The 27,076-nt window shown below is 56.3% G+C and overlaps 1 protein-coding gene across 6 annotated transcripts in view; it reads right to left on the minus strand.

Annotated features, from left to right (window-relative positions):
• Nucleotides 1-25,008, minus strand: part of OSBPL2 (oxysterol binding protein like 2) — a 42,119-nt gene extending 17,111 nt beyond the window's left edge. The window contains exons 1-5 of one of the 6 annotated variants that reach the window (XM_041732737.1): nt 15,385-16,078; nt 14,462-14,567; nt 8,820-8,920; nt 5,126-5,234; nt 3,718-3,793 (exon numbers count right to left, since the gene is read on the minus strand). In XM_041732737.1, coding sequence (XP_041588671.1) covers nt 3,718-3,793; nt 5,126-5,234; nt 8,820-8,856 — 222 coding nt within the window. In that variant the 5' untranslated portion in view covers nt 8,857-8,920; nt 14,462-14,567; nt 15,385-16,078. Of the gene's footprint in view, nt 1-3,717; nt 3,794-5,125; nt 5,271-8,819; nt 8,992-14,461; nt 14,568-15,384; nt 16,079-24,870 lie in introns of those variants that run through there. The other 5 variants (XM_041732734.1, XM_041732736.1, XM_041732732.1 and 2 more) reach the window with 5 other exon arrangements.
• Nucleotides 25,009-27,076: the final 2,068 nt, after the last annotated feature.

The following is a 27,076-nucleotide window of genomic DNA, read 5'->3' on the forward strand; positions in this document are numbered from 1 at the left end:
TAGCCTCCCTGGGGCCCAGCTGTGGTCCTGAGTCCTCTCTCCCTGGACAAGGGGCTGATTGCAGATCCTGGACAACAAAGGTACAGAAAGAGCCAGAGCATCTTCTGTAAAGGGTTACAGCCAACCTGAAGACCCCAGTACCAGCCACAGACAGAGCAGCTCGGGGACCAGAACACAGCATGGAGCTTCAACTCTGTGAGTTTAAAAAACAATAGAAGACAAACTAGCTGGTTATACTGGTCATGCTGGGTGAGGCTACTGAACCAAATCCGTCACTTGACAACTGTGATAAAGAATCACCCACTGACCCTGACTTTCTTATGCAAACCACACTCGCAGCAGTGGAAGGGCACGTTCTTGGCACACAAGTGTCCCAGGAAATAAAGGAAGAGCGATGCCGCTGGCGCAGCTCACACACTAGGCGTCAGGGGCTCAAAGTCAGGAGAGGGGTAACAGAGAGGTGTCCACACAGCCTGAGCAGCACAGACTCGGGAATGGCACTCGAGACAATGGAGAATTTGATATCTCCTCTTTTTTTTTTTAATTTTATTCATTCATTTATAAGAGACAGAAAGAGGCAGAGACACAGGCAGAGGGAGAAGCAGGCTCCATACAGGGAGCCCAGTCCCAGGACCCTGGGATCACGCCCTGAGCCAAAGGCAGATGCTCAACTGCTGAGCCACCCAGGTGCCCCTGAATTTGACGGCATAAACATATTACGGTGTCAGGACTGTGGTTGTGTTAAAACAATCTGGGACACCTGGGCGGCTCAGTCAGGTAGGTGTCCAACCCTTGGTTTCAGCTCAGTTCGTGATCTCAGGGTCCTGGGATCGAGCTCCATGTCAGGCTCTGAGCTCAGCAGTGAGTCTGTTTCAGATTCTCTCTCCCTCTCTCTCTCTCTCAAATAAATAAAAATCTTTTTAAAAAGTAATCTGGAGACACCTGGGTGGCTCAGGAAGTTGAGCGTCTGCCTTTGGCTCAGGGCGTGATCCTGGGGTCCTGGGATAGAGTCCTGCATCGGGCTCCCTGCTTTTCTGCCTGTGTCTCTGCCTCTCTCCCTGTCTCTAATGAATAAATAAATAAAATCTTAAAAAAAAAAAAAAAACAGTAATCTGTATCCTTTAGCGATACAAGAAATACTCGCAAGTGGAATTCGCTTCAAAATACTAGGGGAGTGGGGCAGCCCCAGGGCGCAGCGGTTTGGCGCCGCCTGCAACCTGGGGTGTGATCCTGGAGACCCGGGATCAAGTCCCACATCGGGCTCCCTGCATGGAGCCTGCTTCTCCCTCTGCCTATGTCTCTGCCTCTGTCTCTCTGTGCCTATGAATAAATAAATAAAATCTTAAAAAAAAAATACTAGGGGAGTGGGAAGCAATGAGGTGTGGCTGGGGTGTGATGAGCCCTGGCTGCCGCGGTGAGCCGGGGATTACGCAGCTCTGCCTGCTCCTGGCTGTGCTTCAAATAGCCCACGTGGGCCACTGTGTCGCCGCTGCTCAGTGGCCAAAGCAGTACAAAGAGGGCAGTATCACCACTTCAGAGGCAAAGCCCATGGATGCTGAGCAGGTGCAGCCCTGGGAACATGCCGCCCACGACCCACGTTTTGTTTAGCTTCTATTTGAATCCATCCAAGGTGGATTCCTTGAGGAATGCAAGGTAACGGTGTCCCTTTATGACAAGGGATCTCAAACAAGCTTCGAGATCAAGGAGCTAGTCAAGTTTATCACCCAACCTCGGACAGACACAGCTGTCCAGACCTGACCCACTCACACAGTGAAAAACGTAGGCGAGAACACTGCTAAGAGAAAAGAATCCCAAATGTGCCATTTTATTTTATCTGTTTTGTTTTGTTTTGAGGTGTTTGGTTTTTTTTTTTTTTTTTTTTTTTTTTGCCATTTTAAAACAGAAGAGACATGCAGGGCACCTGGCTGGCTTAGTCAAAAAAGCCTGCAACTTTTTTTTTTTTTAATTTTTTGTTAACTTTTATTTATTTATGATAGTCACAGAGAGAGAGAGAGAGAGAGAGAGAGAGGCAGAGACATAGGCAGAGGGAGAAGCAGGCTCCATGCACTGGGAGCCCGACGTGGGATTCGATCCCGGGTCTCCAGGATCGCGCCCTGGGCCAAAGGCAGGCGCTAAACCGCTGCGCCACCCAGGGATCCCAAGCCTGCAACTTTTGATCTCAAGGTTGTGAGTTTGAGTCCCACATTGGCTGTAGAGATTACTTAAAAATCTTTTCAAAAAACCAAATCAAAAAAAGAAATAAAAGATAAGTGGGTACAAAAATATGTAGGTGTGCAAGCAGGGTCATAACGCATACTCGGGTTTCCCAGCTGTGTCTGCGAGAGGCCTGGGGCAGTGACACCCCAGGAGTGGCGAGCACATCCAGCGTAGGGTCCTGATGTCTAACCACCACCCTCCAGCAGGGCAGCAGGGGAGAAAGTATGAAAGCAAGTCCCCTGTGAGGTGACCAGTGACGCTCCAACAGGAATCCCCTTGTGTCGCTCACTGGGCTCTGGCTACTACGTGAGAGGTCACCACCACAGGCAGCTGCGTGAAGGGCAAACGCAGCTCAATGCACCTCTGCAATCTTGTAGAAGTCCAAAATTATTTCGAAATAAAAAGCGGTGGGCAGCCCCAGTGGCGCAGCAGTTTAGTGCTGCCTGCAGCCTGGGGTGTGATCCTGGAGACCCGGGATCGAGTCCCATGTCAGGCTTCCTGTATGGAGCCTGATTCTCCCTCTGCCTGTGTCTCTGCCCCTCTCTCCCTCTGTCTCTCTGTCTCTATGAATAAATACATTTTTTAAAAATAATAAATAATAATTTTTTTAAAAGCGGGAGAAAAGATGCAGTTTCCTCTTGGAAAAAGGCTGATAAACAGCTGAGGGCAGAAACAAATGCAGCAGCACACATGCGAGGAGCACCGGGGACAGGGCCACATGTCTGTTGGTACAACACTCACTGGAGTCTGAGTCCCCCCACGGCCCAGGGGGGTGCTCGTCCCTCCCAAGGGGACACAGCTCACATTCCCACAGCCAGTTGAGACAGGCAAGGACACCATGAGAAGAAAAGTCTGTGGCTCCAGGACACCAACCATCCAACTAACTGTTCTGTTGCAAACCCAGAGCACCTGAGCTCTGCCTGCAGCCCGGCGCGGGGCTGGGGGACGGTGACCCACATCTTGCACGCCTGCCCACGGCTTGGCCTCAGCGTGCGTGAGGGAACCCACCGAAGCTCCCCAGTCCTGCACACTGTCCACAGCCAGCCAGCGAGGAGCTCATCACAGAACACCAAGGCCGAACCTAAACCCTTGTGATGCTCCCTACATCCAGAGGTTGACCTGCGGGATTGTTTTCCTGCTGTCTGCAAACACTTGGGCCTTTCTGTCCTCTTCTCCTCTGTCTCTGTCCCTTTCCTATTTTACTACCCTCATTTCATGTCGCTATAAATATGCAGAGCACATTTTCTTCAATTACCAGCCGAGCAACAAATTCATGGGAAATAAAAATGTTTCAGGGATGCCCGGGTGGCTCAGTGGCTAAGCATCTGCCTTTGGCTCAGGTCGTGATTCCAGGTCAGTGAATCGACTCCTGCATCGGGCTCCCCAGAGGGAGCCTGCTTCTCCCTCTGCCTTTCTCTCTGTATCTCTCATGAATAAATAAATAAAATCTTAAAAAAAAGTTTCAGCTTGAAGCCCCAAGGTGAGTCCATGTGAACTTACCAAGCCGATGCATTTCTTTAATATACTCCACACACTGAAATCACTTCTGGTAAACATCGGGGCAGGCAATGACGTCCTGTAAAGAATCGACCAGAGAAACACATATTTATTCCTCCAGCAGAAGATTCGAGTTCAGTCGATGATTTTGCTCAGTGACCAGTTTTTTTAGTTTTTAAATGCAAACACCACATTTGTGGGCTCTGGCAGCAGCTAGGGTTGTTAAATCCCGAGGACAGGTTTCTGCACAGGTGCTTTGGAGGGTCTCCCAGGAAATGGTCATGACCACACAGACAACTTTCCTCTCCCTCCACAGAGTGGGGGATGGGGCGCCCCTTCCCCTGGAGCAGCCGCAGGCCCACGGGCATGAGGACACAAGTGGGAAGCGAATTAACACCTTTCCAGAAGCGGGCCATAAGCCCCTTTCAAATATGAGTTTGTTCTCCTGAGGTATAGTTTCTTTTCAGGCCCTCTTCCTGCCAGCTGCCAGGGGAAACCCGGCAGTCTCCCTCCTGGGAACCTGGGGCTGGAGGAGACGCTCTCTCCGCCTGGAAAGGGGGTGTCCAAGTGGGCTGTGAATCCAGAGCCCATCGGCAGGCAGCCACAGCGTGGGGGGCCCTAGAAGGTACCACCGGGGTCCCGGGGTCCTGCCCTGCACTTCCCACTGGCTTCTGGCTCTGGGTAAGGTCCAACTACACCCACAGCAGGGGCTCCTGGCTCAGACACCCCCACCCCCACCTGATGGCTCTGAGCTGCAGAACAATGACAGCAGGTGCGCTGGCCCAGGCAGGAGGGCGTGCCTGCCCCTGGGGATATCCCATTAGGGGCAGCCGGCTCGGGGCACACTGCTTATGTCAGGGGTGAGAGGGGAGGAGAAGCGGGCCTCTGGGGATGAAACGGGAAAGAAAACATTTACGAGCATCGCAGGGCAGGCTGCCAGTACCCCACACTGGCTCTGCCCCCCCTCTCCTCTGGGTTCTGGGAACACTGGGAGCGGCCACAGCAGGGCAAGTGCAAACTGAGGGGTGCCACGGGGAGGGGCGGGGCACTGAGGTGAGCCTTGTGTGAGTCAGGAGGGAAAAGCCAGAACTAGAGACACGGAGGAGAGAGCCGTGGCCGCAGCAGAGCTCTGCCGTGAGAAAGGCCCGGGCCACCTAAGGACTGCAAAGAGGCCTCAGTCGGCTGGGACCAGGGACAACGGGATAGGGGCCGAAGCCAGAGGAGCAGGGCCAGTCCTCATCTCAAGAGGAGGGTGACCTTATAGTCCCCTATCAGGTGCCACGGGCGGGGTCGCTCCTCCCACTCAGGCCTCCGGAGCGCTGAAGGGGCGCCCTGCAGCACTGGGGGGGGGGGGGGGGGGCGGCCACAGATACAGCGGAAGATTCTAAAACACACATGTAGGACGACATACCTGTGTTTCTGAATCCCATTCTCTCGGGGGGGCCTCTCCCCGACCTTTCCAATCCCGTTACTTCTACTGGTGTCCACACGCATCACTCCAGCGACTCTCGGATCTGCCTCTGAAAATTCCCCGGAAGAGTTCTCAGAATCAAAGCCTGCACGCAACAAGCAGAATGGTCATCCTCGGGGACTGGGAAGCTGTAACAGCCCACCTCCAAGAGTTCTGACCATGCCTGAGCTCCACGTTGCTTCTAACGGACACGGTTTGCAGCAGCGAGCTCTGCTCCCCAAGAGCCCCAGGTGGAGGCAGGGACACGGGCAGGCTTGCTCTCCCGGGCCTTCCCAGGAGCCGCTGAGACCCGGCCCCCACCCGAGGCCCGGGGGCAGGCAGGGAGCAGTCTGTCCCTGCTTCAGTCAGGCCTCACTCCTTGTGGGGCGGGCACCCCGACAGCAGCCAGGCCAGCCGAGGCTGCAGCAAACTCGGTCTCTGCACACGCTCCGCAGTCAAGTTCTGCCTCCACTTCTAGAACACAAGCCACGGCAGTAGCTTCTACGGAAGAGGAACGTGTGCCAAACGCTCTGCCAGACTCTCATGCTCGTGAGCAAGAACCTGAGCGTGGAACGAGCAGCTGGAGCTCAGCAAGCATCCCACGTCGACCGAGAGCATGGGCAGTAGGTTCCTGAGGGCTGGTGTGGGATGTGGCTGGCCCGCCCCGGGCCGCGGCCCTGTCCCCCCTGGAGAGCCCTCTCCCAAAGGAACAGCCCCTACAGGGAAAAGGAGGCCCGCTCCTCTCGCATCAGCTGGCACAGCTCACTGCGGCACACGCCTCCTGCTCCCAGGCACACTGGGCACCGACCCGCGGCTGCCAGGCAGCAGGCCCACCCAGGGGGGAAGGTGCTCCGGGCCTGCGGTGCTCGGCATGACCGTGACCACTGCAGGGGGGACACAAGACCCACCGGGAGCCGAGTTCCTGCTGCCCCTCACTGCGCAGATGAAGGCGAGGGCATAAGGCCAGGTGGGGAAGTGCTGTCAGACCCGAAACATCAACAAATCTGCTGCTACACTTTCCTGAGAAGACGCGAAAAGAACCCTCTCTGCTACTCCTGCGTGCTGACAGGTTCCCAAGATGCAGCACCGATGTTCACCACACGCTGGCTTTGAAAGGTACGTCCAGAACGAGCCTCTTAAAGGATCAATATTTCCTAAAACAGCCTGCCACCTCTCATCTTCTAACCCACCCAACTGCAACATCTACTTAATCCTCAGTCTAAACTTTGCTTTTTTTTTTTTTAATGTATTTATTTATTTCTTATTTGAGAGAGAGAGAGAAGAGAGCACATGCGCCCGAGAGCACAAGCAGGGGGAGCGGCAGGCAGAGGGAGAAGCAGGCTCCCCGCGTGGAGCTCAATCCCAGGACCCAGGGATCATGACCTGAGCTGAAGGCAGACGCTTCACTGACTGAGCCCCCCCAGGCGCCCCTCGCTCCTTTCCTGCTGGACCCGCCCAACCACCTTCCCCCAAATACCCCTGTCCCCTCGGGTCCCCCGACACTAGGAGGTCCTGCCTGAACACGCACCCAGGAAACAAGGCAACACATCGCTGCCGATCATGCTGACATCCCTTCTCGGACTAACACAGCGCTGTGCGAACGGGTTATATGCTTTCATATGCGACGTATGTTGTAAGAAACAGAAAAGACTGATAAGCACAGGAGAAACTTGAAATCACCTGTAATCTGATCACTCGGAGGCACACACACTTTTTTTTAAGATTTTATTTATTTGACTGAGAGAGAACTTGCACACGCACACAAGCAGGGGGAGCAGCAGGCAGAGGGAGAGCGAGAGGCAGACTCCCCGCTGAGCAGGGGGCCCAATGCAGGACTCGATCCCAGGACCCCAGGATCCTGACCTGAGCCGAAGGCAGACGCCTCACTGACCGAGGCCCGCGGGTGCCCGAGTCACACCTGTTTACCAGATCAGTCTGTTCCCGTGTGTGTTTTCCATGTACCTTAAAACCTTTCCCTTTAATAGTGCCGGTTCTTGGACGAAGTACCGCCTACCAGACCATTCATCTAGGAAGCGCCAGGCTTCGATTCTCTTTCCTACCTTTTCCGCAGTTACAAAGTCAGACTAGTCTACACGGTGAAGCGGTCAGCACTCTGCCCGTCTCACGTGCATCATCGCACTGGGAGACTTGGTGCTTTTCTGCTGTTATTTGGTTTGGAATGGAAGGACTGAGGTGAGAAAGTGCTGTCCCCGGACAGCTGCCCCCTCCACCTCTCTCTCAGGGACACGCAGAAGAGTGTCGCCATGCGCAGAGGCAGACAGAGGTTCTCTAGACGGCACGCTGCACAAAGCTCAAGTCCTCCCCAGAGAAAAATCTCCAGGCAAAGTTCACAGATGTTCAGGAATCTGGGTGCAGGGTCCCTGGCAAGAGGAAACGTCCCATGAGGCCCCAAAGGGAGGGGCGCACCTCTGGTTATAGGCCCAGTGGTCCCGCAAGGGCCAGGTGATCCGAGGGCACGAGCCCCTGAAGACCACCGCACTCAGCAGGAATAACCGAGTGGTTGCTGAGGAGCAAGTAGGTTGGGCGGACAGTGTCCTAGGAGCACATCTACGAGGAGCACTGCAGCTATGAGATCATGGAAGAGGACTTAGTAGTTTAGCCTCTGAAAACCATAGGGAGCTCAGCGCCTCCTGCTTCTTGAGCTTTGGAGACATCAACAGTCTCGGCTGCCAGTCACCGGACCCGCAACCCCTGGTCTGGAAGGAGGAGCGTGGCCTGTGAGTGACCGAGGCCCCAAGCTCTGCCAGGGCTCCGGGGGACAGACACTCTGGCCCAGAGGGGACAGCCACAGCAATTGCTGGCAGAAGGAGCCCCTCTGACCTGAAAGTCTGCCACTAAACCCCTGGCCCAGAGAAATAGTTCAAAGTTGCTACTGTATTCCTCTACCTAAGGATGGGGGAGCTGGACTCGAGGGGCTCCTGAAGTCCCTTTCCACCAACAATCCTCGGCAGACGACAACGACATCACAAGTGTTGACCCTGAGGGCCGTCTTGAACTCGAGGAGCCTTCAGGACCACACGGTCACCACTCGCTTGCTTGCTCAGGTGCCAGGGGCGTCTTCTAGCGCCGGGGGGAAGAGGCCATGGCAAGGCCTCCCAGCCTGCCCGCCCCGGCCTGCCCGCCCCCGCGCACACAGGCCTTCCACGCACTATTTCCCATCGGGCTCCCCTGTCATCTGCAGGAGGCCGGACCACAGGTTGCGTGCCGGTCCTGCAAACGGTCCCGGGAGAAGGGAGGCCCACTGCACTCCGTACCAGCGGGAGCAGCTTTGTCGGCACAGACCCCCTCTACTTGGGGTTTGTACTCCGAGTGGCGCCAAACCAGATCTAGTCCCAACGTGAAGACAGCAAGGCTTGGATCAGGAAGTACAAATAACATAAGAAAACTGACCACGTCACTTGGGGATCCAAATAAAAGTGTCTACGCTCCAGGGCAACTCTTGTCCTTTCTCGTTACCGCCCGTGGCCCACAGCCTCCCCCGCAGGCTTCTGCTGAGTGTCAGTGATGGGAATGGGTCCCACCTCCACCTGCTCGCCTTCCCAGGCCTTCTCACACCCCCCAGGCCAAGTCTGGGACCCGGCCCGAGGTCTCGCGCCCGCACCACGGCCTCTGAGTCAATTCCTGCCCTGCTCACCTGTGACGGCATCAAAGAATTCCTCCTCGCCGTTCATCCTTCGGTAGCCGGGCTCCCTCGCCACCCAGTCTCGGCTCTTCTACGGAGTCATCGTACTGGACCTACATCGATGTGTAAGGAATTGCATGCTGTCAACTTATGTTTTGGCAAAAATCCAACAGGCACTGGAGCTCTAAGGAGAAAAGCATTTCCACATACTTAGCTTTCAAAAGTTTTATGGTTTACTTTTTATTTTATTTTATTTATTTATTCATGAGAGACACAGAGAGAGAGAAGCAGGCTCCATGCAGGGAGCCCGATGTGGGACTCAATCCCGGGTCTCCAGGGTCATGCCCTGGGCTGAAGGTGGTGCTAAACCGCTGAGCCACCCGGGCTGCCCAGTTTCATGGCTTAGAAACACTTTATAAATTCCCATTCACCCTTCTTGACATCAATCTCAATCACAGTTTTAAGCAAAGAAATAAAATGAATGATCTGACAAATGCATGATTTCAAAATATATGAGAAACATTCATAATACAAATATCCATCGAAGAAAAATAGATTAACAAGTAATCATTGATTGAAGTTATTTTTAAAAATCACTATCTAAGGGCGCCTGGGTGATTCAGTCAGTTAGGCATCTGCCCTTGGCACGGGTCATGACCCCACGGGGTCCTGGCATTGAGCCCCACATTGGGCTCCTTACTCAGTGGGGAGTCTGTTTCTCCCTCTGCCTGCTGCTCCTCCTGCTCATGCTCTCTCTCTCTCCCTGACAAGTAAAATCTTTGAAAGAATCATTATCTACAGTTGTATAAGAAAATGATAAACACTAGAATCAAGAACACAAGAAACAGGTGTTGGTGAGGATGTGGAGAAAAAGGAAGCCTCGTGCACTGTTGGTGGGAATGCAAACCAGTGCAGTCACTGTGGAAAATAGTACAGAGGTTTCTCAAAAACTAAGCGTAGAATTAGCACATGATCCAGTAATCCCACAGCTGGGCATTTACCCAAAGAAAACAAAAACACTAATTCTCAGAGATAAATGCACCCCTATGTTCATTGCAGCAACATTTACAGTAGCCAAGATATGGAAGCAACTGTCCAAAGACCAAGACGTTGTGGGGTCTGTGATGGAATATTACTCAGCCATAAAAAGGATGAAATCTTGCCATTTGCAACATGAATAAACCTAGAGGGTATCAAGCTAAGTGAAATAAGTCAGAGAAAGATAAATGCCATATGATTTCACTTACTTGTGGAATATAAAAACAAATGAATAAACAAAGAAACAAAAGGCAGAGACAGACTTGCAAATACAGAGAACAGACTGTTGCCAGTGGGGAGGGGGGGGGGAGGCCCCAGCGCCCAGCTGTAGAATGAATGGTCACAATCAGAGGCACAGCATGGGGACGTCATCGATGGCGCCGTGAGAGTGGGGTGTGGTGACAGGTGGCAGCTACACTGGTGAGCTCAGCATCACCTGCTGTATACCTGAGATTAATGGAACATTATGGCAACTATACTTCCATTTTTAAAAATAGTAACAGATTTTTAAAAAGAAAACAATGAGGTCCCCATTAAGCATCAGACTCTTGACTTCAGCTCACGTCATGATCTCAGGGTCGTGAGATCAAGTCCCAAGCTGGGCTCTGTGCTGGGTGTGGAAGCCATTTAAGATTCCCTCTCTCTCGGGCAGCTGGGGTGGCTCAGCGGTTTAGTACCGCCTTCAGCCCAAGGCCTGATCCTGGGGTCCCGGGCTCGAGTCCCACGTCGGGCTCCCCCATGGAGCCTGCTTCTCCCTCTGCCTGTGTCTCTGCCTCTCTCCCTCTCTGTGTCTCTCATGAATAAATAAAATCTTAAAAAAAAAAAAAAGATTACCTATCTCTCTGCCCCTCCCACCTCTTACAAACGCTCACTTGCTCCCTTTAAAAAAAAAAAAAAAAGAAAGAAAACAAGGAAATGATTGATGTGGGGGAAGTCGGGGGACAGGCGGAAAAGCAGGTCAGTTGCGGTGAGGTGCTCACGGGTCCGGGGCTCAAACACACCCGAGAGCCTCCTGCTGACGGTGGCTGCCAACCTCATGGAGGCTACGACAGGCAGTCACAAGCAAGTGCACAATGTTGTTCGAGTACTTGTGTCACACCAACTTTAAACCAAGTTTCCATCGCAGTTTCCTTTGTCCCAAAAGGTTTGACTTTAATGAAAACAAGCTGAGTTTACGTCTGTGTGAGTAGCACAGACGTGGGGCCCAGAGCCTTCCTCGCAGTTCTGATGGCAGCAAAGGCAGAGACGGTCCCAAGGGAGGGACGTGCCCTCTGCCCTTGGAGTGGTGACACAGAGCTGGGTGACACCTCCAAGGCGGCTCATCTCTGGCCCTGTGAGAGGGCCAGAGCATACGTGAGCTTCCATGCTGTAAAACAAACTGGCATGAAGCTACTCCCTTCTTCCTGCCCTGAAAGGCTCTCTGAGATCCCTTTCTTTCCCACCATGCGGAACCAGGCACCAGGCAGCTTCTGGAAACACCCGTACCGAGCCTCGCTCACCAGTCCAGGACTCGTTGCCCGCGTACACTAGAGACGTTACTACCTACTCTAGCTCCTCTCCGACTTGACCTGTCCTATCTATGACATGTAGCGACTTGCTCTGTCCCTCTGGAAGCCCCTCAAAGGAACCAGGGTCCCTGGAGACTTAGAAGTGGCTGAATCCAGAACGGGGATCCCTGGAGGGCCGCAGGAAGCCAGGGGGCCGCGTCACAGGGCTCAGGATGAGCCCACAGAGGCTCCCGCTGCAACCAGGGACGTCGTCGGAGCACCAACGTGCAGCAAGAGACCTTGATGCACGGGACACAGCGAGGCCCCGAGCTCACACAGACTGGGAGGGAGGCGACTGGTCACCCGGGGGACACCAGCACGCGCTTCTGAAGGCAGCCGCCAAGCGGGGGCCGCCAGGCCTCCATCCCGTCTTTCCTGCGCGGGCTCTCGGGCTCTCGGTGCCGCCGCCGTCTGGCCTAATGACAGGGGAGCAGCGGGACGAGGCGGGAGGGTGTGTGCGTGGCGCTGCCACATGACACGGACAAGGGACCACGTCGTGTGGCTGCCCACTGCCAGCGGCGCCGCGTGCCCCCTCCGCCGTCATGCCCCCAAACTCGAGCCGCGCAGACAACACAGAAACACGCCGCACTCTGCTCCGATGACAGGGACAGCAGGATCCTTCCCCCGGGGAAGGCTGCAGGACTTCCAGCTTCTTCGGCGGCAAATCACAAAGGCTGGAGAGGGCGCCGGGAGGGTGGCCCCCCGGGTGCGCGGCCCGCCAGCCACACGTCCAGCCACGGGAGGGGCAGCCGGGCACAGGACCCAGGCACGGCCCGCGATCCTCACGGAGGGGACCGTGTCGCGGGTGGATGCATGGGTCAAAATGCACTGTACAGTTCAATTAATTGACAATTAAATTGACTCCACTGCATGTCAATTAAACCTCAAGTCAAATGTGTCTTAAAAAGGCACAGGTGTTCTGACTGCGCTCTCCCAAGAGGCCTTATCTGCAGAGCTGCAGCTGTAGTCCCTGTGGACGGGACACGGTACATCGGGGCTCTTCCTCCAAGTGACACGGAAGGAGCGTGCCTTCCCCCACATGGAGAAATCTCCCGTGATAAGAGCGACGTTAAGAGCCATGATGTTTCCCTTTTTACATGCTTCATCACCCTAACAGAAGTCCTAAGGTTAAAAGTAAATCAATCAAAATGGATGGAAATCTTTAAAATGAGGGTCTAAGACGTCAGGCTGGACAACGCTGAAGGCCGGGCTGAGGGCCGGGCCACCCCGAGGAGCAGGCCCTGCCGGGAAGGCCTCGCCCACCAACCCCACAGGAACATCCACAAGCTCAACGATAAATCTGCACAGCACCCCGCAGGCTGGCTCCCATTTCACAAGTTCAGTAATTAATTCCAACAGTCTCGAGGGAATTCCTGGAAGAGCTGTTCTCTTCATTTTGCCTGGGCCGTGGAACTCCCCACTGCCACAGGCCATCAGCACCACACAGAGATCTCCCTCACGCCTTCCACTAGCATCCGCTGCCTGCCACTGGGTGCCAGGCCTCGGGGGCTCTGGGAGGCCTCTGCGGGGCAGGCTTCTGCGAGCGTTCCAGCCCGGGGTCCTTCACAGACCTGCCTGCCTACCTGACCTCCTCACATTAGAGCTCCCCGACCCCTCCGAACCCCCACCATCCCGGGCCCTGCAGCATTTGGTCGTCTGAGCAGCCTGGGGCCCTGGACACGGGTCTCCTACCCCCAAATCCTGCCAAAACGCCCTGCAGAGGGGAGTGAAGGGCCGTGTGCATAAAGCGCCCCTACCCTCAAGAAGGCTACGGACCTGAGGGACACTCAGGCTTGGTAACTCAGCCCCCTACCAAGGTACAGGGACGTACGGAAAGTCAACTGTTCAAGAAACAGCATCAACGAGAAGGCAGCACTTAGTACTTCCTGCGTATGCCCTCCTTCACGCAGATTTTATTGTGCATTCAGAAGACATCCACGAAGACAGTGTTTCAGGAAAGGACTTTTTTTTTTTTTTTAATTAGCTCTTTCCGTTCAACTATCCCCTCTTTTAACTGCAGAGAAAACCCAGGAAACTAAGCCTGTCCTGTACATCTTAGCTGGCCTCCTTCTGCACTGACTTTGGGCCTGAACGCGATACCACGGGGCCGACCTGGCCTCCCGGAGGGAACAGAAGGAGGAGGCAAAGGTCTTGATCCCTTCACGTAGGGACCTCCCGCCACGGGCTGCCCTGAATCCTCACTCCCAGCCTCTTCAGGGGGCCACCAGCCCAGGACACCCCACCATTCCTCCCAGTTTCCTACTCCCTTGAGAAGAGCCCCATCCAGCTCTCGTTAAGATGTACACTCTGACTGCCGTGCGTACATCCAGAACCCTGGCTCCAAATGCAAAATGTCCCACGACCACTTGTACAAATACAAGTACACTTGTACAAATACCATTCAAGTCTTTCAAATACATCTGCATGATTTTATTAGAAGAACAGATCTACTCACATAGGAATAAGTGGCTGCCTAAGGGACCCAGAGGTTAATCTTCACAGTCAATTTACGAAAGAGGAGAACTTCTCTATAAAAAACAGACAAGGCAACCTAGGTGTGATCTTCACAAGAAGGAAAAGGACACTGGTAATATGAAAACTCTAACACTACTTTTGCAGTTAAATATCAATTCTGAATTTAAATTGTTCAAAATAATATAAATTCTATTTAATAATTCAAAAGTGCATTGGCAAGCATCAACCAGACAGAAGGTAAATGAGGAAACAGAGAACTTTACACCACAGAGCGAGCAGATCTATGACACATAGAACGTACCACCCAACAGCATCAGCAGAAACACGTTCTCAAGCACACACGCGCAGTGTCCAGGAGAGAGCGGATGTTAGGCCACAAGTTACATCTCAATAGATTTTACAAAATAGACCTCGCACAAGGCATCTCCTCTGCCCACAAAGCGATGAGTTAGGAATCAGTAACAGAAGGAAAACTAGAATATTCACAAAACTGTGGAAGTTAAATGGTGGGCCCTTAAGCAAGGGATCAAAGAAGAAATCACAAGGGAAATTTGAAAATACTCAGGAACAAATGAAAATGAAAAAATAACTTACGCAAATTTAGGAGATGCCACGAAAGCAGTGCTGAGGAGAATCTGATGAACCAACATCAATATCAAAAAATGAGAAAAATCTCAATTCAACAACTTGACTCTACAACCTAACAAAAAGAATAAATACCAAGATTAGCAGAAAGAAGGGAATAAGAATAGAAAAACAGAGAAAATCAATGAAACCAAAACTTGGTTCTCTGATAAGATCAACAAAGTTGGTCACCCACAGCCACGTAGACTAAGAAGAAAGGAGAGAATACTCAACTACAATTGGACGTTACTACCGACCCTACGTAAACACACAGGAATGTACGAGATGCCGTGAGCGATGGCACGCCAACGGACCGGATACCGTCGATTAAACAGGCAGCCTTCCAGAAACACAAGACCCACCAAGACCAACTCACAGAGAAACAGAAAACTTCTGACTAGTAAGGAGATTGAATCAGTGATCAAATATCTCTCAGCGAAGAAAAGCCCTGGGCCTGATGGCTTCACTGGTGAATTCTACTGAACACTTGAGGAAGAACTAACACCAATTCTCAAACTTTCCCAAAAAACTGAAGAGGAGGGAACATTTCCTAACTCATTCTACGAGCTTCAGCATGATCCTGAGGCAAGGCCACATAAAGACCCCACAGGAAGAGAAAGCTGCTCCCCAACATCCCCTAAGGATAGAGGCCAAGGTCCTCAACGAAACACTGATGAGAGGAACACACTGAAAGGACCAGACACCATCACCAAGTGGGATTTCCTCCTGGAATGCAAGGATGGGCCAACATATGAAAATGGGTGTAAAATGCACATCAACAGAATGACGGGAAGACACACGATCATCTCAACTGCTACACAAAATTCACTTGACAAAATTCAACACTCTTTCATGATAAAAACACTAACAAACAAGCAACAGAAGGACCTTACCACAACACAGCAAATATAGTCAACGGTGAAAAACTGAAAGCTCTTCCTCTAAGATCAGGAGTAAGGAAAGGACGGCAGTTCCTCAAGAAAAAAAAAACAGAATTACCATATGACCCAGCAATTCCCCCTTGGGTATATGCCCAAAAGAATGGAGAGCAAGGTCCTCAAGGTCCTATTTGCACACCCAAGTTCACAGCAGAATGAGTCACAATAGCTGAAACACGGAAGCAACCCAGTGTCTGCTGGGGGACCAACGGACAAACAAAATGTGATCTACACGAACAATGGACTATTATTCAGCCTTGGAAAGGAGGGAAAACCTGACACCTGCTACCACAAGAACGAACCTCGAGGGCACTGTGCTCAGTGGAATATGCCAGCCACGAAAGGACAAAAACAATCTGATTCCACTTACGTGAGTTCAGATTCATAGACAGCACGAGGGTGGCTGCCAGGGGCTGGGGGAGGGGTTAGTGTTTACTGGGGACAGAGTTTCAATTTTACAAGATGAAAACAGTGCCAGAGATGGGTGGTGATGACGGGTGCACATGTTATAAATGATTTCATACGAATGAAACCCACACTTAGACGTGGCTAAGGTGGGGAGTGCCTGGCCAGCTCAGTCGGTAGAGCGTGTGACTCTGGCGCTCAGAGTTGAGTTTGAGCCCCACGATGTGGATAGAACCTACTTAAAAATAAAATAGTGTTTTTAAAAAATGGTTAAGATGGGATCTCTGGGTGGTGCAGTGGTTTGGCGCCTGCCTTTGGCCCAGGGCGCGATCCTGGAGACCCGGGATCGAATCCCACGTCGGGCTCCCGGTGCATGGAGCCTGCTTCTCCCTCTGTCTATGTCTCTGCCTCTCTCTCTCTGTGTGTGTGTATGACTATCATAAATAAATAAAAAATTTTTATTTTTATTTTTTTAATTTTTTTATTTATTTATGATAGTCACAGAGAGAGAGAGAGAGAGAGAGGCAGAGACACAGGCAGAGGGAGAAGCAGGCTCCATGCACCGGGAGCCCGACGTGGGATTCGATCCGGGGTCTCGAGGATCGCGCCCTGGGCCAAAGGCAGGCGCCAAACCACTGCGCCACCCAGGGATCCCAATAAAAAATTTTTTAAAAATGGTTAAGATGGGATCCCTGGGTGGCTCAGCGGCTGAGCGTCAGCCTTCGGCTCAAGGCGTGACCCCGGGGTCCTGGGATCGAGTCCTGCATCGGGCTCTCTGCATGGAGCCTGCTTCTGCCTCTGCCTGTGTCTCTGCCTCTCTCTGTGTCTCTCATGAATGAATAAATAAAATCTTAAAAAAAAATGGTTAAGATGGTAATTTTACGTCATGTATATTTTACGACTTTTTTTTAAGATTGTGTTCATTCATTCATGAGAGAGAAAGAGAGAGAGAGAGAGGCAGACACACAGGCAGAGGAAGAGGCAGGCTCCAGGAGGGAGCCCGATGCGGGACTCGATCCCGGGTTTCCAGGATCACGCCCTGGGCCACCAGAGATCCCCCAGAACTTTAACAATTGGAAAAAACACAGAATCAGGCGGTACAGACGAGAAATACGGGACTACGCACGGAGCTCAAACACACCAGGCACCACGCTCAGACGGCGTTACGCTGAAAGGGAAAAGGTCCCGTTATTACCAACGATGGGATTCTAAGAAGGGACCCCAAAAGCTCATCTCACACTCCGGTTTCGGAGGCTGTGTCTCCTCCCAACTGTTCAAAGTCAAGGAGCAGAAAGTCCCTGGCTCACTGGCACGGAAACGCCACGGAAGCGCCGTGAGGCCACGACATCGGGCAGTGAGCTGGGCCGGGGCGCAGGGAGCGGGGCGCGGATCCTGGGCGGGGAGAGGACGCCAGCGGCCGCCCCAGAGCCCCCCCACATGGCGGTCACAGAAGAGGCCTTCCCAAAGGGGGCGCCAGGGAGACCCCAGAGGCCCAAGGAGAGCAGCCCAGGGACGCCGGGCTGGCGCCCCGCGGAAACAGGCCGCGCCTTCCGGAGCACAGCGCATCGGAGGCTCTCGGCGCCCCGCGCCCCTTAAGGTCACGGCCAAACATTTCTGGACACCCCTGCGCGTCGTCCGTGCGGGGAACACGCTGACCTCAGGCGGCTAGTGATGGAGCAGACCGGAGTCCCCACGGCATCCCCGCGGGGCCCCTCCTCCCTCCCGGGAGCAGCGTGGCCGTCAGAGCCCTGGAAAGGTGCTCCAGCCACGCGGAAACGTTACCACCGTGGCCCACCCGGAACAGGAAACACCGCCACTTCCGAGTGCGAGCCAGAGTTCAAAACACGATGGGCCACAGTTAGCCATGGGTGGGAACTAAAGAACAGAAGGACAGAGATGGAGAAGTTCAGGACGAGTGGAGCCAAGGCCGCTGGAGGATGCTAACATCCCAAGGGGAAGGCCGGCCCTGCGGTGGCCCCAGCCCGCCGCCTCTCTCCCCCAGGCAGCAGAGAAGGGCCGGGGGCCACCTGTCCCCGTGTCTCCCGAGACCTCGCCCCCCAACATCACTACTGTGGGCAGACAGTGCTCCCTGGCCACACGGCCCTGGTGGTCTCTCATGTGTTAGCATTCTAGACCCACCTGTCACCTAGATGCCTAGACACTGTCGCCCTACTGACACCCACCACGCCACAGTTCCCAGTGTCTTTCTTTCGTAAAACACAAGTTAATGGAACAAGGACTCAACCTGCACTGGCTCCAGAGCCCGGCGGCAGAAGCTCCAGCCGGGTTGGGGATGACGCGTCTGCTCGGTCTGGCGCAGGAGCCACTGGCTGCAGGTGACTCTGAGCACCCGAAATGTAGCTGAGGAACCCAAGGGAGTGCTTACTTTTATGCAATGCTGAATGAACTGAATTCCTTCCGCTTCAGCATCCATCCTGCACCCAGCGCTCCAGGGTCTCATGGGACCATAGGTCACTTTTCACGCTGAGCGCCGCAGCCCTAGAAAGCTCTCCAGCGGTCCTGCCACAGGGAGGGAGTCCTGTGGAAGGGAGGCGGCCAGCAGAGCAGGGAGGGGCGGGAGCCACGGGCCGGCCCAGCGCAGCAGCCTTCCCAAGGCCCACCTGTCAGATGCGCCACAGTAAGGACGCCGGGCCAGCCTGCTGTTTATTCTGATTTCCAAGCACCTTGGACTGCTCCCTCGCCCTCACTGAAACGTGCTGCTGCCACCCGCTGGGGAAAGACCAGGCCTGCCCACTCCCGCAGCCCTCCGAGCCTGCGGTGGAGCCAGGTCACAACCTGCCGTGCGCACACGGCCTCCTCCACACGGCGGGCTACGCGTGGCTGTCGGCCTCGCACCCACGGGGCGCCTCTCACACCCGGGGCTCAGCGAAGACGGGCAGGAGCGGGCGCTGACCCTCCGGCCCCGGCTCCCGGAGACCTGGGTGAGACGTGGCTCCATCCAGGTGCATCCAGGTGCCGTCTCGGGGTACAGGGAGCTGCGCGGCCCTGTGTGCCTCCCCGGGTGTGCAATCATCACAGACATCGGCTGCCTGGCCCTGCGCGAACTCCCAGCCCCGCACGGCGGGCGGATTTGGGCGGATTTGGGCGGATTTGCGCTCTGCCTTCCAGCACGCCAGGGAGCAGCCCCGAGGACGGCACGGCCTCACCCCAGGCCAGCCGAGCCGGTTTCCGGGGTGAGGCGTCCTCGCTCCGCGCTTCTAGGCTTCAGGAAGGTAAACGAACCTATCGCACTAGGTAAACGAATGTTCGTGTTAGTCGCGGCTTACCTAGTGCTCCCCATGCCAACGGGGGGCCTTGGGGGCAGGCAGAGGGCAGACGCAGGAGCGGGCGGGCGGCCAGCAGCGCGGGAGCCGCACCTCCTGCTGGGGCCCGGGCGGCCGGCTCAGCCCGAGGGAGCGGGGCACCCCCCCCCCCCGACAAACTGCCTCCGGCTCCACCAGCCCGAGGGAGTGGGGCACCCCCCCCCCGACAAACTGCCTCCAGCTCCACCAGCCTAGGGTTCAATGGCGAGCGCCAGGACCCGTCACGCACCTCGAGGACCGGGGGCTCGGAATCCAGCACGGAGGCCTCCAAGCGCGCACAGGAGGACGGCAAGCCCTTTCACACACGCGTTTGTTTTAATCACCTCATCATCCTGTGACACAGAAAAAGGGGGCCCAACTCGCAGCCGAGCGAAGGCGTGACGACGATCTGGACAGGGAGCTCCGACCACGGCCTACGGCCCTGCTCACGGAAACCGGCGAGCAGCCACCACGCACACGAGCAGCGGGCGCACGGTGCGGGGCCCTGAGCATCCCTGGGCAGCACCCCGACGGCAGGCCCCGACGGCAGGCCGTCTCCGACCAACAGAGCCAAACACCCTGGACCAGCGGGTGGCAGTGGGACAGCCAGGACATGCTGGGTACGGCGCAGGAGCAGTGACGGGGGCCCGGAACCATGCTCACGGTCCAGTTTGCCATGCCTGCTGCCCTTTCTCATCCGGTGTCCTTCCCTGTCACCTCCAGGTACGACCCGATCAGCCCCTGGCTGGTTTCACTGTGCTGAGTCTATCCTCCTAATATCAGAGCCATCCCAGGCACTCCCAGCTGTACTTCCTGAGCACCAGTGCCGGGGACAGGGTCTCAGGGATGAATTTCTAACCAGTCCCCCAAATGTGAGAAATAAATAAAAAGAAACAAATGGCAAAATTCCATTTGTGTTCTTTTTTTTTTTCCCTTCAGGAAGGTGACTTGGACTCTCCACTAAGTTTTCAAAAAGGCCCTTGATCCTAAACTGAGCTAGGACCCCACCGTGGGCCCCAAGTACCAGTGAGCACCCCAGGAGCATCAGAATAACAGGAGCAAGCCGCACACATCCCGGAAGCCCAGATCCACTAGATCTGGGGCTGGGCCTTGAACCTACATTTCTTACAAAATTACCTAGGTTTTTCTGATGAGAAGCTAGGTTTCAAAACCCTTCGATGTTAACCCAGGAGCCTTCTAACCCAACAGGCATCAGCATTCACCCCATAGCACAGGCACCGCAGAGACAGAACCCACGGGAGGTGGCACCACAGGGGACCCCACCTGCCTCTGTCCCTCCCGTGACCTGCCCTGCTCCACCTCCGGCCAACAACTCCTGGACTACAAGTGCTTGGTACCTAACTCATACAGGGTCAGGGACGAGATGGCCCCGATCCTCTCCTTCCCCAGCATCCTCAGAGTGACCGCGGGCCCTCACTACATCTGCCTCCACCATCAATCTGCCTGGTGCTTCTTTCCACTCCACAGCTGTCCAGTTTGGACGTGAACTCACATAGTCCCCCTGGTTTTCATCAGTAGCACTTTCCAGCCACGCAGGTGGCTCAAGGTATCAGATCACGGCTCATCTTTTCTCATGAGCAGCCTCTGATCAGTCTTCATTTGTTCAGTAAAGCACACAGCCGTCCCTGCCCTGTGGCTGCCATAGTTTTTTTCTAGAATCTGGATTCAGTACCACTTCCCTACAGACCATTCTCATGTACGCAACGCTCTCTCCCAAGAACCCCGGCACAAGCCTGGAACAAGCCTTACTCAGCACCTTTGAACCCCTTGTAAAGGTATGAAATGGGCAGTCAGACAGGCCTGTCTAGCCAGATGGTTCCCACTGCTGACAGCCTGGGAAACCCCGGGCACCCAGGGACCTGGGGTTCCTGGAACAGAGCATCAGGCTTGGTGGGATGCTGCCCAGAAGAGCACCAGGCACACGGCCCCTGCTCCCCTACCACTCGGTCAGGCCAGGTCCGCCAGGACTGACCCCAGAGTCTGTCTCAAAACAATCCTTGCAGGCACTGCCTTGACACAAAGACACACGGCAGGCTGGGGTCTCCCAACACCTGCTTCTTCAAGACAATCCTTTCTATTTTTTGTTAAGATTTTTTTTGTTAGAGTAACCTCCACCTAACGTGGGGCTTGGAACTCATCACCCCACGAGTCACACGCTCTAGCGACTGAGCCGGCCAGGTGCCCAAGACAGTGCTCCATACGGGCTTACTTCCACCGTTTAGCTCAACACAAAGATTACAGTATTTGTATAACCTGAAGATCCAGTTCAACGAACGGTGATTTGAAATTCTGCCAGAGGAACTCAAGTAGTTTTCTGGGTTTGGAAAGAAAAGGAAGAAACGCCATAAAGTTCTCAGGCATGTCTAGGTGGCTCCCGTCACACGCTTACGTTGCAGAGCTGCGGGGATGGGCCGCACCCCACACCATGTTTCTGCATCAGGGCTTGACCCCAACCCGAGTGCCATGCGCTGCAACACCAAACACTTGGAAAGAGCAAGACTTACAGCAGAGACACAGATCAATCACTGTACGTGGAACCTGCGCTTACAGCGTCAAACTAGCACTTAAGATACTAACTCTGAGGACGTAAGTAGTTTTTATTCATCAGCCATGTTCTAACACTTAACTCCTTCTCAGTCTCAATAAGCTACAAACCAGTGCTCCAAGCTCAGAATTAAGCTACACGCTCAACAATGTGTGCCAGACACTCAGCCCAGTGCCGCCCGCAGCGCAAAGCACAGCGCTGACCAGGAGCACGTGGGGTGTCCGGGTTTCAAAAACTTTCTCACCGAGAAAGCAAATGTCACTTTTGTGATCGGCTGGGTGTAATCAAATCCTAAGAGTTGAGCAAGCTTTAAGTACATGTCCAAGACTCGGTGGCCAGCATTTCCTAGAGGGCAGAGGGCACGGCTCAGGGGCACGAGGGTGAAAGACAAGGGGTACCTGCAAGACATGACAATAGTACAGCTCATCAGTGTCACACGGCACAGCAGTGTGACCCCCCTACCGCAGGAAGTCTGCTCGGAGCTGAGCTCGTGGCCACGGCCTCGTACTTGTGTGTGTCTGTCATCACCCTGTTCCTCCACCTCGGCCTTCCGCACAGTGAGCCTGCCGGCTCGCTGCTGACCAAGGAGCAGGGCGGCACGGAGAATATTTCTGCAAAATCTGGAATAAGCCAGATGGAGAATTCCTTCATTTTAGAAAAAATAAAATTGTTTTTATAAACACTTGGGCTCACAAAAAATGAACATCTATCAGATAGATACGCTGCAAGAAATACAATTCCGGCACAGAGTAACACAGCGCGATTAGAATATTCCAAAAGAAGACCTGAAGGGGAGACGGTCAATAATAATTTTGGTTTAAAGAGGCAATATGGAGGGTATTTAAGAGTGTAAACTCTGAAGCCCAGCCTGCTTGGGTTCAAATCCCTGCTCCCTCACCTACTACTGTGTGACAGAGGGTAAGTCACCTAATCTCTGCTCCTCAGCTTCCTCATGAACCCTGAGGATGTCGGCGCCACATGAGCGAAGTGAACGCAGTGTGCTCACAGCAGTCCTGGGAAAACAAGTGTTACATATTATCACCACCTGAGTTAAGAGCTGTTATTAACAGGAGGATACGTGATGCAAACAGCAAAAGCAAATTCTACCAAGGAGACTCAGTCATCCATGCACTGTCATGTTCTCAGTGACAACAGCGTGCCAGGCTCCGTGCTGGACAAGGAGGAAGTACAGCCCAGAAGGTTCCTGTCTGCAACAAGAGGAACGGAAGGAACCATCTGGAGCACCTACTGTGTGCAGGGGCGGGGGTAGGGCCGCCCAACACGGGATTATCTGCTCATCAGCCCTGCAGGTAAATGACACAAGTCACAGTGCACGGAACTCTGGCCAGGGGACAAAAGTCAGGAAAGGCCTCCCACCCTGCTGCCCAGCATTAGCCACGAGGACCTGGGTCCCCCCTGCCGCCCAGGGCTATGTCCTCCCACCATCCCCACACAGCCACAGGGGTCAGGCTGCGGGGCTCAGGCTGCAGGGGTCAGGCCCAGGGCTCAGGTCACAGGGCTCAGGCAGCAGGGGTCAGGCCCAGCGCTCAGGTCGCAGGGCTCAGGCAGCAGGGGTCAGGCTGCGGGTGTCAGGCCCACGGCTCAGGCTGCAGGGCTCAGGCCGCAGGGGTCAGGCAGCAAGGCTCAGGCCGCAGGGCTCAGGCTGTGGGGGTCAGGACCAGGGGTCAGGCCATAGGGGTCAGGCCCAGGGGTCAGGCCCAGGGCTCAGGCAGCAGGGGTCAGGCCGCGGGGGTCAGGCCACAGGGGTCAGGTCCAGGGCTCAGGCCGCGGGGGTCAGGCTGCGGGGCTCAGGTCACAGGGGTCAGTTCCAGGGGTCAGGCTGCAGGGCTCAGGCCCAGGGCTCAGGCTGCGGGGGTCAGGCCCAGGGGTCAGGCCGTGGTGGTCAGGCCCAGGGCTCAGGCCACAGGGCTCAGGCAGCAGGGGTCAGGCCCAGGGCTCAGGCTGCAGGGGTCAGGCAGCAAGGGTCAGGCCGCAGGGCTCAGGCTGCGGGGGTCAGGCCCAGGGCTCAGGCCACGGGGGTCAGGTCATGGGGGTCAGTTCCAGGGGTCAGGGCGCGGGGGTCAGGCCCAGGGCTCAGGCCACAGGGGTCAGGGCGCGGGGGTCAGGCCCAGGGCTCAGGCCACAGGGGTCAGGCCGCAGGGGTCAGGCCGCAGGGGTCAGGCCCAGGGCTCAGGCCACAGGGCTCAGGCAGCAGAGGTCAGGCCGCAGGGGTCAGGCCCAGGGGTCAGTTCCAGGGGTCAGGCCCAGGGCTCAGGCCACAGGGCTCAGGCAGCAGGGGTCAGGCCACAGGCTCAGGCAGCAGGGGTCAGGCCACAGGGGTCAGGCCCAGGGCTCAGGCCGTGGGGGTCAGGCCCAGGGCTCAGGCCGCAGAGGTCCGTCCCAGGGGTCAGTTCCAGGGGTCAGGCCCAGGGCTCAGGCCGCGGGCAGACAGGGCACATGGCCCAGCCGCCCCGGGACCCCCTGAACTGAACGAGGCCAGGTCTCCAGATGCGCCCAGCGTCCCGGAAAGGGGCTAAGCTGCAGCTGCTGGCTCGGCCGCCAGCCGGTCCCGGACGGACATTCGGGGTCCCGGGATCGCGGCCGTGAGCAGGGCCCCGGGGGCACCCGGCCGGCGCGCTCCCCCCCCCCCCCCCGGCCCGCCCCGCGCTGCGCCCCGAGCTCGCGTCTAGGTCGGGGGACAGCCCAGCGGGCCAGGAGCGCGCGGCTGCCGAGCTGCGGCGGCGCGGCGGACACACGGACGGAGGGACGGAGGGACGGAGGGACGCGCCGGGCCCTCGCACAGGTGGTCGTCCGCGCCGCCCGCCCCCGCCCCCGCCCCGCCCCGCAGCGCCCCGACCCCCGCCCGCCCGGCTTCCGGCGCCGCAGTTGCCCGGCGACGCGCGCCCCCGCCCCCCGCCGCCGCCCCCCGCCCCCGCCGCGCCCCCCCCGCCGCCGCCGCCGCCAACTTTCCTCCCGAGTTTCCCGGGGGCCGCGGGCCGCGGGGGCGGGGGTCGGGCCGAGGGAGCGGAGGGGCTCGGGGGCCGGGCCGGCGGGCGGGCGCTGCGCCCCGGGCCCGGCTCCCCTCCCCCACGCCCGGCCCCGCCCGGCCCCGCCGCCTCCCGCCCGCCCGCACCCCGCCGACGCGGGGCCGGGTCCCGGGCCGCTCACCTGGACCGCGGTCCCTCCGGTGCCGGCCGAGCCTCGCCGCCCACCCCGCCCCCGCCCCGCAGGCCCGCGACCCGCTGACACCGAGGCGGAAGTGCGGCCGGCCGCCAGGCAGACTGACAGCCCGCGCCCGCCACTCGCAGCGCCCGGCGCCAGAGCGTCAGACGCCGCCTGCCCAATCAGCGCCCGGCCCGAGGGCCGCGCCGGGAGGCGGGACTATGCTAATCATGTCCCCGGAGCGGCAACCCCCTTCGCCCCTTGGGAGTCCCGCCCACACGGAGGAGTGACGCCACGAACAGCCAGTCACAGCATGGGGAGGCGGGGTTATGCAGATATTGACCCCAAAGGGGCGGGAGAGAGGGAGGAAGGGGCGTGGCCGGGCGAGTTGAGTTTACAAACAGCGAGTCAGGTGGCGGGGGCGCCCGGCGGGCAGGTGCGCGGGGCCGCGGTTCCCAGGCCGGGTTCCGGGGCCGGGCGGAGGCGGGAGGCGGCCTCTCAAAGCGCTCCTTCAGCTCAGGCATCTTACGGGGCTCCCCGCGTCCACCCTCCTTGGCATGACGTTCATCGCTCGCCAAAACCGGGCACGGGTTTACCCTCTGGCTGCATCCCTGACACTTCACTCCCCGGGTTAAAACTGATGGGGCGCCCCGGGGGGCTCAGGGGTTGAGCGTCGTGACCCCGGGGTCCTGGGATCGAGCTCCCTGCATGGAGCCTGCTTCTCCCTCTGCCTCTGTCTCTGCCTCTCTCTGTGTGTCTCTCGTGAATAAATAAATAAAATCTTAAATAACTAAATAAAACCCACTGATCTGGGCTCCGTGATTGAGCCCAGAAGCTCTGGAGTCAGACTTGCATCCTTATCACCTTTGTGGCTTGGGGCAAGTTAGTGACATCTCTGAGCACCCAGATTTGCAAACCGGATTTTTTTCCTAAGCTCATCCCATTTGAATCAGGCGTCTGGTCTGACTCAGGGGTGAGCAAGAGACGGTGTCCTGGCCAATGCGGGTCAGCCCTGGGGGTCAGAGAGCTCAGGCCACAGGGAAGGGTGAGTCCCATGAGTCTCTCCTCTACCCACAGACCTGTCCAGAAATGGGCTGGGTAAGACAGGGATGCCCGTCTGCAACTCCTACTGTGCATCTTGCCACGGGGAGGGGAGGGAGTGAAGCAAGAGCAGATATCCTGGGTCACCTAGAGCAGCTACACCTGAAGCAAGCTCTGTCCTAGACTTTTTAGTTATCTGAGCTACTGTATTTTCTGCTTAAGCCTGTGTGAGCTTGAAGGAGTCCTGGGGCCCTGCAACCCCAAGAGTACTGATAGAGCCCTCGTGCCCATGTGGCACATTGAAATCGTCCTGCTCATTGTGTCTCTTCCACAAAGCCGGGCCCTTTGGAGCCTCTGCACTCCCTCATCAGAACGTGATTCCTCATTTCTAGCAAGGTGGAGGGACTGACAGGTTGCCCCCGGCGGGACCAAGGGTGCCCTGAGGGCAGGGGCAGCAGGTCTTGGCTGCCCCCTAAAGATGAGAGCATGAGGGAGTGGATGGGGTCCCTGGAGGGAGGCAGGCTGCATTTCTGGGCACAGAAAGCCTGTCCTCCCCCGTCCTAGAGGCTGGCCCGGCTCACTGGTGGGCCTTGTCAGCGGTGCGGCTGGCGTGCTGGGACTGAAAAGGAGCTCTCCCAACCTCTGCTGTAGAGAGAAACCGGGAGGGGGTGGGGCCAGGCCTCAGAAACAAAGGCGTTGCCATGGTTACCCCTGAAGAAACCGACCCCAGCAAGCGAGGGAGGTGTGTGCAGGCCCCCAAGCCAGGACAAGGACAAGGCCTGTTGCCATGGAGATGCTCCAAAGCTTCCCTTGTGGGCCTGGCCCAAGTCCAGCGCAGGGTCCCGAAACCACCATGGGTCACCCTGACGAGTCTCCAAGACTCGGACCTAATGCAAAGGACATGCCCTGAGGGGTTCAACCTACTGGCCCACCCCTCAGCCATGACCTCTGGGGCCAGTGCAGCATGAGAGGAGAGACTGGGGCGGACAGTCTCCCGTCTGCCCACGGACCACCCCGGGGCGGAGCTCGACCACCTCTCCGCTGGCCTTGGGGTTGGGTAGGGTCTGACCCCAAGTGGGTCCTGTAGCTGAAATATCAGTTCACCCCCTTTTAGCAGATGCAATAAATGGAACTCCAAGGACCAGCCACCGGTCTTTGCTGGTCGTCGTGG

This window comes from Vulpes lagopus, chromosome 18 (genome assembly GCF_018345385.1).
Source record: "Vulpes lagopus strain Blue_001 chromosome 18, ASM1834538v1, whole genome shotgun sequence".
In the NCBI taxonomy this organism is placed as follows: domain Eukaryota; kingdom Metazoa; phylum Chordata; class Mammalia; order Carnivora; family Canidae; genus Vulpes; species Vulpes lagopus.